This window comes from Ictalurus furcatus, chromosome 25 (genome assembly GCF_023375685.1).
Source record: "Ictalurus furcatus strain D&B chromosome 25, Billie_1.0, whole genome shotgun sequence".
Taxonomy (NCBI): Eukaryota; Metazoa; Chordata; class Actinopteri; order Siluriformes; family Ictaluridae; genus Ictalurus; species Ictalurus furcatus.
In genome coordinates, this window is record NC_071279.1 from 17208532 (window position 1) to 17218604 (window position 10073).

Consider the following 10073-nt stretch of genomic DNA (forward strand, 5'->3'; position numbering starts at 1 on the left):
TGCAAGTTTACTTGCTCGCAGTGAGAACAAACGGATTGAAAACTCATAACCCCAACACATTTCATTTAATATAAATGTACATTTTTAAATGAAACATTAATAAAATAAATAGCAATTTGTAAACTGTATTAGGAAAGGAATAATGCCACCACATGCAGATATGTGCCACTCGCGAAGAACCGCAAAGCAACACATACAGCGTGCGGTACAGCAAGAAACACAGCGTGCGGTACAGTCAGATACACAGCGTGCGGTACAGTCAGATACACAGCGTGCGGTACAGCCAGAAACACAGCGTGCGGTACAGTCAGATACACAGCGTGCAGTACAGTCAGATACACAGCGTGCGGTACAGTCAGAAACACAGCGTGCGGTACGGTCAGATACACAGCGTGCGGTACAGCAAGAAACACAGCGTGCGGTACAGCCAGATACACAGCGTGCGGTACAGTCAGAAACACAGCGTGCGGTACGGTCAGATACACAGCGTGCGGTACAGCAAGAAACACAGCGTGCGGTACAGTCAGATACACAGCGTGCGGTACAGTCAGATACACAGCGTGCGGTACAGCCAGAAACACAGCGTGCGGTACAGTCAGATACACAGCGTGCGGTACAGCCAGAAACACAGCGTGCGGTACGGTCAGATACACAGCGTGCGGTACGGTCAGATACACAGCGCGCGGTACGGTCAGATACACAGCGCGCGGTACAGCCAGAAACACAGCGTGCAGTACAGTCAGATACACAGCGTGCGGTACAGTCAGATACACAGCGTGCGGTACAGTCAGAAACACAGCGTGCGGTACAGCCAGAAACACAGCGTGCGGTACAGTCAGATACACAGCGTGCGGTACAGCCAGAAACACAGCGTGCGGTACAGCCAGAAACACAGCGTGCAGTACAGTCAGATACACAGCGTGCGGTACGGTCAGATACACAGCGTGCGGTACAGTCAGATACACAGCGTGCGGTACAGCCAGAAACACAGCGTGCGGTACAGTCAGATACACAGCGTGCGGTACAGCCAGAAACACAGCGTGCGGTACAGTCAGATACACAGCGTGCGGTACAGCCAGAAACACAGCGTGCGGTACAGTCAGATACACAGCGTGCGGTACAGTCAGACACACAGCGTGCGGTACAGTCAGACACACAGCGTGCGGTACAGTCAGACACACAGCGTGCGGTACAGTCAGACACACAGCGTGCGGTACAGTCAGAGCGTGGCTTTGGCAGGTCAGATTGTTAATGTGCGGCTCAAGAAGTCTACATAAATAAACTACACCATCTGCCGAAAATCGATATCTGTCATACAGATAGTCATCGGGAAAAGCCAAACGCAGACACTACCGGATTAACTGAAACGCATCAGATTTGTCTCACTTCCCTCACAGCTGATTAGTCCAAGTTGGAATTGAGTTTTCTTACCCAGAATAAAACCTGCCCCAGAGCAGTTTAGCTGTGGAGCGCAAGTTACTATGGCAACGAACACCAGCAAAAGCAAAGCCACTTTCATGGTGCCTAAAACCCAGGGCTGGCACAAACTAAACTGAAACTTACCTGGCTAGCCAGACAAACCCGTTTCATGGTACAGACCCCTGAGCTCGGGTTACTGTGCGAGTAGAGCTTCATATGTTCTCCCCATGTACATGTGGGTTTCCTCTGGGTTCTCCGATTTCCTCCCAAAAACATTCCCTTAGGTGGATTAGCTGCTTTAAATTGCCACTGGGTGTGTATGTGTGCGTGTGTGTGTTGCCCTGCAGTGGTGTATATTCCCACCTCATGCCCAGTGTTCCTGGGATAAACTCCAGATCCACCACCACCCTTACCAGGACAGAGTGCTTACTTGGGGTGGATGGATGGATGGACGGATGGGTGGGTGTATGGATGGATGGACAGATGGGTGGGTGTATGGATGGATGGACGGACGGGTGGATGTATGGATGGATGGACGGATGGGTGGGTGTATGGATGGATGGATGGACGGACGGGTGGGTGTATGGATGGATGGACGGACGGATGGGTGTATGGATGGATGGATGGACGGATGGGTGGGTGTATGGATGGATGGACGGATGGGTGGGTGTATGGATGGATGGACGGACGGACGGGTGGATGGACGGATGGGTGGGTGTATGGATGGATGGACGGATGGGTGGGTGTATGGATGGATGGACGGACGGGTGGATGTATGGATGGATGGACGGATGGGTGGGTGTATGGATGGATGGACGGACGGGTGGGTGTATGGATGGATGGACGGACGGGTGGGTGTATGGATGGATGGATGGACGGACGGGTGGGTGGATGGATGGATGGATGGATGGATGGACGGACGGGTGGGTGGGTGGGTGGGTGTATGGACGGATGGACGGACGGGTGGGTGGGTGGGTGGGTGTATGGACGGATGGACGGACGGGTGGGTGGGTAGGTGTATGGACGGACGGATGGGTGTATGGATGGATGGACGGACGGGTGGGTGTATGGATGGATGGACGGATGGGTGGGTGTATGGATGGACGGATGGGTGGGTGTATGGATGGATGATGATGATTCAGAGATCAACAACTCAAAAACAAGTTGTCTATGAATGATGACCTAAATCTGTTCAGTCCATGGAAAGCTCAAATTCAGGAATAAAAAGTGCTTCAACTCCAATAAACAGCCAAACTACTATTGTAGACTATTGTTTGAATAATTAGCTTGATGTTTGAAGAGTATGTTCGTGAAATAAATCAGTTTTTTAAAGTTTAAAAACACATAAAAGTACAACATGAATGACATTAAACATCTACACAGCTCACTACAAGCCTCAAGTGAACTGCTAACTAAAGAGACAACTCAGTACTTTTGGGAGGTTTTGCAGCCACTACACCTTTGGCGAAAGGTTTTTTATTTTTATTTTTTAAATGTAAACAAGTCCCTGAAAAGAAAAAGGGGGGGGGGACACTTATTAAGGTGTAAACTTACCTGCCATTATTACTTCACCAGCACTGTTTCTCGGGTTGGACTACTACACATTAGCTTGGCTGCTGCTCCTCTTGTTGTAAGGCGCTCTACCCGCCGTTCCTGTGCTTCCCTTCGGTTCATTCACAGCAGGAAAGTCCCAGGATGACATCCAGGCCTACGATAATAAAACGTCCAAAAATATCTTAATTCACGCTGCATTCAAGCCATACCGCGTAGACGAAATCTTGGTATTGTCAGTCAACAAACGTGACCTATTATTTCACCAAATATGTTGAATTTACAATTGTTTGTTAGTTAACTTGTTCAGTAAACAAGGAGGCAAAGCTAGGTGTTTGTCCACGGGTTAGCAAGCTACATAGCTAGCTATGCAATTTAACTATTTAATCGACTGGTTCTTAAATATATATATATATATATATATATATTTTTTTTTAAGAAAAAATTGTTTTGCAGAGTAATCAAAACGTTATTTTATATAGTAAATATCCAGCTAGTTAACTCGTTAGCTTAGTTAGAGCGAGAATAGCATGACAGCTGACTAGCCTGTTCAGGACTGTGCTTTGGTTTGGTCAGGTATTCACACTGTTCGCATGCAAAAATGTATACCATACATATTACATTCCTAACCTCCGAACTAACGTCTGACACAGTGATGAAGGGGAAAAACACACACATTTATATCTAAACAAGAAGAAAAATCACCAGTCTTAATAACTAACGTTATAAAGTTATCCACTGGAGACCCACGACTTGCTCCGTCAGTCTCCCACTCAGCTGGGCAATCTGACATTTATAAAGTTGTTTGTTGTTGTTGTTGTTGAATCGATCTGACGCTTCATTCTTTTTTTTTTTTCTTTTTTTTTTTTTTTTGAAAAGAAGAAAATAAATCCAACATTATAATCAACAATTAAATTTACCCTGCTGAAACCATCACAGAAATTCGAATGATTTCCAGTACAAATACCATTAAAAACCATCAACTAACCATTAAAAAAACATTACCATTATTGGTCCTTAATGGTATCCTCTAGACATAACATGCCACCCACAGAAGGCAACAAATTACCGATAGAGACCCACAATTACAATTAAAACGATTAAAAAACAATTACAATTCCCATTATAACCAGTAAAACCATTACAAATTCTATGAGGGCTGCTATTTTCTTTTCCCCAGCAGTGTTGACCATCTTTTCAATGAATTAGACATGGCCATGAAAATAGCACCAAGTTAAAACATGTGATGTGAAATGCTTTTAGACTCCCCGCTTGTAGAACACACTTTTTTCTCACTCACACACACACACACACAATATTTATTTATTTATTTATTTATTTATTTATTCGACCAAGAATTATGAATAAGATATACAGCTAAAAATCATATGCATAATTAAGAGTCCAAGGTGTCTTTACAGAGCAATAACTGCGACTCTGAAGGTTGTGACGGCTGTATGGCAAATTACAGATTTTTATATTCATGTGCTCGTTGTAATATTTAATAATTTTTTATAGTACGGCGGATGCTGCACTTAATTGGGTTAAAAATGTGTGTTTTTTCAGGTGGTAACAGTAACTCTGAATTGCGTCAGACTGCTTCCTGCCACCACATAGTTGATTCTTTTCCTATAATAGCACTTCCCCATGTGTTTTAGGTCTTAATTAATTCCCTTTGGAACTCTCTTCCACTTGAACTCAGGGAAACTCAGACCTTTGGCATTTTTAAAGCTCAACTTAAGATTTACTTTTTGAAACTTGCATTTGACTGTTGATGTCTACTTTTATTATTATTATTGTTCTTATTCATTTTTATTTTATATATATAAGTTATATAAAATTAAAGCATAATTATGATTTAAATGTACTAGCCCTTTTATTCATAGAAATGCCTTCATTATTTTGTCTCACTGATTTATGATCAATATAATTTAATGTACAGGTCCAGACTGTCTGGTAGCATTGCAGGTGTCCATAAGATGGCAGCACCGTATCATATCATATGAAATTATCCACTTAATATATGTTTTTAATGTAAATTACTTCCCTGGATGTAATAATTCAGGTTCTCACATAACACAGTCCCCTCCGAAACTATTGGAACGACAAGGAAAATTCGTTTGTTTCTGCTGTAGACCGACGACATTTTGGTGTTAAGATTAAAAGATGAATATGAGAAGAGAGTTTAGAATTGCAGCTTTTACTTCCTGGTATTTCTTTGTTGTCGATGTGTTAAATGACATAGAACAGAGTAGGCGAGCAACAATTTTGGAAGATATGACTGACAGGTGTTTCTTGTTACGCAGGTGTGTCCTGTTGGATTGAGTGTTTAAACACTTAATAGCTCTGAACATCTACTCTTGGTTTTCACTTTCAGTTTCACCTGTGAAGACTGCGTTTGTTGTTAAAAAGGGTAAGCCAACATGAAGATCCGAGAGCTGTCTATGGGAAAAGAGCAAGCCATTGAGCGGTTGTGGATCAGGTGGTAGAGCGGGTTGTCCACTAATCGTAGTGTTGGCAGTTTGATCCCCGGCCCACGTGACTCCACATACCGAAGTGTCCTTGGGCAAGACACTGAAGTTGCTCCCGATGGCAAGCTAGCGCCTTGCATGGCAGCTCTGCTACCATTGGCGTGTGAGTGGGTGAATGAGAACCAATGTAAAGTGCTTTGTAGAGCCGCTAAGGTTAATAAAAAGCCCTATATAAGTGCAGACCATTTACCAATTACCATTTTGAAACCGAGAAAAGAGGGAAAATTAATCAGACGCAGTGCACAAACCAAGGGCAAAACCAATACAGAAATTTCATTTTCAATGTCCTGAAAATGAAAGAAACCACCGGTGCACTGAGCAACAGACACCGAACGGGTCAGCCAAGGAAAACAACAGCAGCTGATGACAAACATTGTGAGAGCTGTGAAGAAAACCCAAAATTAACAGTCAGTGACATCACCAACAACCTCCACAGGGCAGGGGTGAAGGTCTCACAATCTACCGTTCGAAGAAGACTTCAAGAACAGAAATATAAAGGCCATACCACAAAATGAAAACCACTCGTCAGCAGTAAGAATCAGAAAGCCAGGTTGGAATTTGCAAAGAAATACAGAGATGATCCACAAACGCTCCGGAGTCAAGAGTCAAGTGGCATAAACTTGTGTTAGTAAATTTGTGTATGTCTTTTTTGCTGTCCAATAAACGCGGACCATATAAAGTAAGCATCGTTGGTCTCTTTTATAATTAATAAGTATATATCATCGATTTACACAATATGTGACACAAAAGTAATTAAACAAACAAGCAGAAATTTGTTGCTTGCATAAGTATTCACCCCCTGTGGTTCAATACTTTGGTAGAACAAGCTTTGGGTAAGATTACATCTGGGAGATATGTCTCTATCAGCTTTGCACATCTGTATAATTGTACGTTTGTAGAGTTGCATCGACGTTTTAACTTTCAGAAGCAGTATTAAAAGCAAAAGTATATACGTGTTTTCTTGTGCTTGTGTGTCACTTGTGTTCAGTTCCATGACAACTGGAGGAAAGTGATCTCGAGACCTTTCACCTTTTAACCCATACTGCACTGACATCAGCTGGGAGTCTCGGGCTTAACAGAGATGTGCAGTTGTAGGTATGACATCTTTCAAATTTCTTATCTATTTTAGGGGTTTTGGCAGGGGAAAATAATGGCATCTTTGTTTTAACCCCCTCAAGCCAAGTCTAATTTATTTTAGCTTATTTACAGAACAGCGCATTTGTAGCACGGTAAAAATGCCATTCAAATCTTACTGTGCTAATTCAAATAAGCAAATGAAATAGACTAAACAAACCAATAAAGCACAGTAAAACAGACTCACTGGTAACAAGAGAGCATAGCAAGATGAAACATATACCTGATAATATAAACCTTAGGAAGTGTCAAAAACATGAGAAGATATGTTTTAAATTGGATTTAAAAGATCAGCCGAAGGGCGTGCCTTTACAAAACCCTCCACTGGTCCTGAATCACCTTTGGACCTCATCTGAGAATGTGGACAGGTTAAAAACAACTGGTTAGAAGATATCATGGCTTGTCCAGGTGGAACAGAGCTCAGAGATGTAATTCAGTGCTGTACAGAGTTTTAAAAAGAAATAATAAACCTTAAATTGAACTCTATTTGGAGAGTGAAGAGAGGATAGTACACAGGAGATGGTATTCTGTTTGTTTTTGTTTGCTTGTTTGTTTGTTTCTGGACCAGGGGCAGATTTGAGAAGTTCAACAGATAGCTGAACAAGCTACCTCTAACAACTGAATGCCACGAATGAAAATAATGTAGGTAGTATTAGGCAAGATTAGGTTAGGTAATTCCACAAAGCCAGCTAACTCAATTAGCCAGGTTTATTTCAGCAAGCCCGGCTTATTTCAGTCAATTTCATTTCCACAAACGAAGCTTAATCATAAGCCCTGCTGAGTTACCATGACAACATGTGCTTTTGGACAAACCAGGTTAGTTTGCAAGCTTGATGGATTCTATTAAAGATCTCTCGTGCTTTTGTCATCCCAACAGGCACAAAATATACTCAGGAACAACTGTTCTGCCCTATTGCACGCTGAAGAAATATGTAGTCAAGTCAGATTTGAGAGAAAATCAAATGTATCAGTTGCATAAATATATTTCGTTTCTCATCAAAATGTCATTTCATGCGCGTAGTAAAATTTATTTAAACAAGTCTCTAATCTAATCTAGCATGATGTATGTAGAGAGAGCCAACTGGCGTAATAGTAACGTGATCCGCGACTCACTCATACGTGGCCCAGTTGTGTAGCTCCGAGCAGCTCCAAGATTTGGGGTTTGATCCTGAGCTCGGGTGGCGGTTGGTTTTATTCCAGAGCTTTAAAAATACATGATGAAATGATCATGTTGGCTGCAAATTTATTCCCATGGAACCATTGTTGTCACGAAATCCAGGCAGTCAGATGCAAGTGCGGACAGTCTTTATTGATAAAAACAACTAAAAACAGACAGAAAAAGAACCCAAAACTAGAAACACGCAAACAAAGGACTAGACCAGGGGTTCCCAAACTTTTCCAGGGCAAGGCCCACCAAATGGCATTAACATTTGACCGTGGCCCCCCTTTTGCAAGATGTCTTTAAAACACATTAAAAATACAGACTTCTGAATATATATCCCCCTTTTTTTATTAATAATTACATCTTACATCTTTACATTACATTACATTAGGAATTGATTGTGTGTGTGTGTGTGTGTGTGTGTGTGTGTGTGTGTGTGGTTGTCTGAGAGTGAGAATTTATTTTTCACACCAAATTGTTGAGGCCCCCCGGGCGCCCCCTGGTGGCCCCCACTTTGAAAACCACTGGACTAGACTACGGTTAGTCAGAGCAAGGCAAGGGAAAGGAAATTCAACAGACTGAGATGTTGTCTTATACGACGGTCTCTATCTTCAGAGGTATGATGTCCATTCTGCATGGGCTCAGGTTCATCCGTGTCGTAAGAAGCGGCCGAGTTAGATATTACGGTGTTGTTGGGTCTTTGAGGCTCTGAGAAGGGTATGAATTCACATCTCTAATTCAATAAACTGGTCCAAAGTCTTTCCTTCATCGCGGCAAAGCCAGTTCTGATTGAAGCTCTTAACTCAGTCCTTTATGAAATGACAGCTTCAAAGTATCCTCAATCCACCAAGTTTGAGCCACAAATGTACGAAAAGTGAGAGCATATTCAGAGGAGGTGTGATTCGTGACAGAGGTGCTGCTTTGAGTCGCAATAATGTTTTTATACTCGTTGTATAATTTACTGATACGGATATGTTTTATTAAGTTCAGCTGGAGTGACAAAGCAGCTCTGTCACTTGCTGCCATATCACGATATCGTTGAAAATGAAGGGGGGGGGGGGGAGTGACGAGTGAATTTCCTTTTCTTCTTCCCGTGATCTTCAGGAAATTCAGATGATGCCTTGTGAAATATTCCAAATAATATATAGGGCTGGATGTGTTCGGGTAACAGGTTTGAGCGAATTATCCTATAAAGGACGACTCGAGCGCAAGTTGTTCAATTGATTCAGAGACTAATGCGAAAGTCATAGGATTTCTGAAACGTTTTAACGATTATATTTCATGGTAGAGTGTAGGTATGGTGAGCTGGGACAGACAGAAATGCTGTTTTTCATGTACTGTTGCAGTATCACAAGAGACCTGTCCTGAATCACGTGTGTGAATTAGCTGAGAGCTGGGAATCCCATTAGTGACAAATTAGAATGGCTTATACCAAATCCCTCGTGATGAGGGATATCAAAAACGAGTACTACAGGACACAAAGCACTGCGGGGTTGAACGCTTTTCCTGCTTTATCACGCCTGATTGGCGACGGAAGATGATTATTCAGCTCCTTGAGTTCGGTCAGGGAAAGCCGTGCAATACTCTCATGTCTTTGGAATACACGTTCGCATCAGGAAGAATTTCTTCCGTGCCTTTATTTTTCTCCACACACACACACACACACACTGTAATATTTTCTTAACGATTTAATAGCTGGTGCTGAGAAACATGCTGTTTTGTTTGTTTTACGGAAATGAATGAATGATATCAGATAAAACCATTTCAGTCTTCCTTCTCTGTTGTTTTCATGGCATTTTTGGTAGACAGCCTTTATCCAGAGTGATTTACATTTATCTCATTTATACAACTGAGCAGTTGAGGGTTAAGGGCCTTGCTCAAGGGCCCAACAGTGGTAGCGTGAACTCCTGACCTTCTGATCAGTAACCCAGAGCCTTTAACCACTGAGCCTCCACTGCCCCATGTTCCATAAAATGATGTAAAGTACAATACAAATTTTATTAAAAATTTTCATTGATGAGACTTTACTCAAATCACGCATCATAAATCAGGAATAAAACACCTTGGGGACATGATGGCGTTCCTGTTACCACCCCAAAGTTGATTATGTTCCTGTAACAGCATGACTTGAAATGTTTTGTTCCTCTTATTCCATAGCAATTAATTGACAAGTGATACATCATACTATTATCCTTTTACAGTTAAGTGTAAATGTTCCTGCTATCACTTATGCTATAGCAGATATGAACAGACGTTCCTTCACCAGTTTCTCATTT

General features: G+C 42.1%; 1 protein-coding gene across 4 annotated transcripts in view; it reads right to left on the reverse strand.

The window, feature by feature from the left end:
• Positions 1-3803, reverse strand: part of efr3bb (EFR3 homolog Bb (S. cerevisiae)) — a 49833-nt gene extending 46030 nt beyond the window's left edge. For 3 of the 4 annotated variants that reach the window (XM_053614147.1, XM_053614149.1, XM_053614150.1), the window contains exons 1-2: positions 3693-3803; positions 2974-3127 (exon numbers count right to left, since the gene is read on the reverse strand). In XM_053614147.1, coding sequence (XP_053470122.1) covers positions 2974-2980 — 7 coding nt within the window. In that variant the 5' untranslated portion in view covers positions 2981-3127; positions 3693-3803. Of the gene's footprint in view, positions 1-2973; positions 3319-3692 lie in introns of those variants that run through there. The other variant, XM_053614148.1, reaches the window with a different exon arrangement.
• Positions 3804-10073: the final 6270 nt, after the last annotated feature.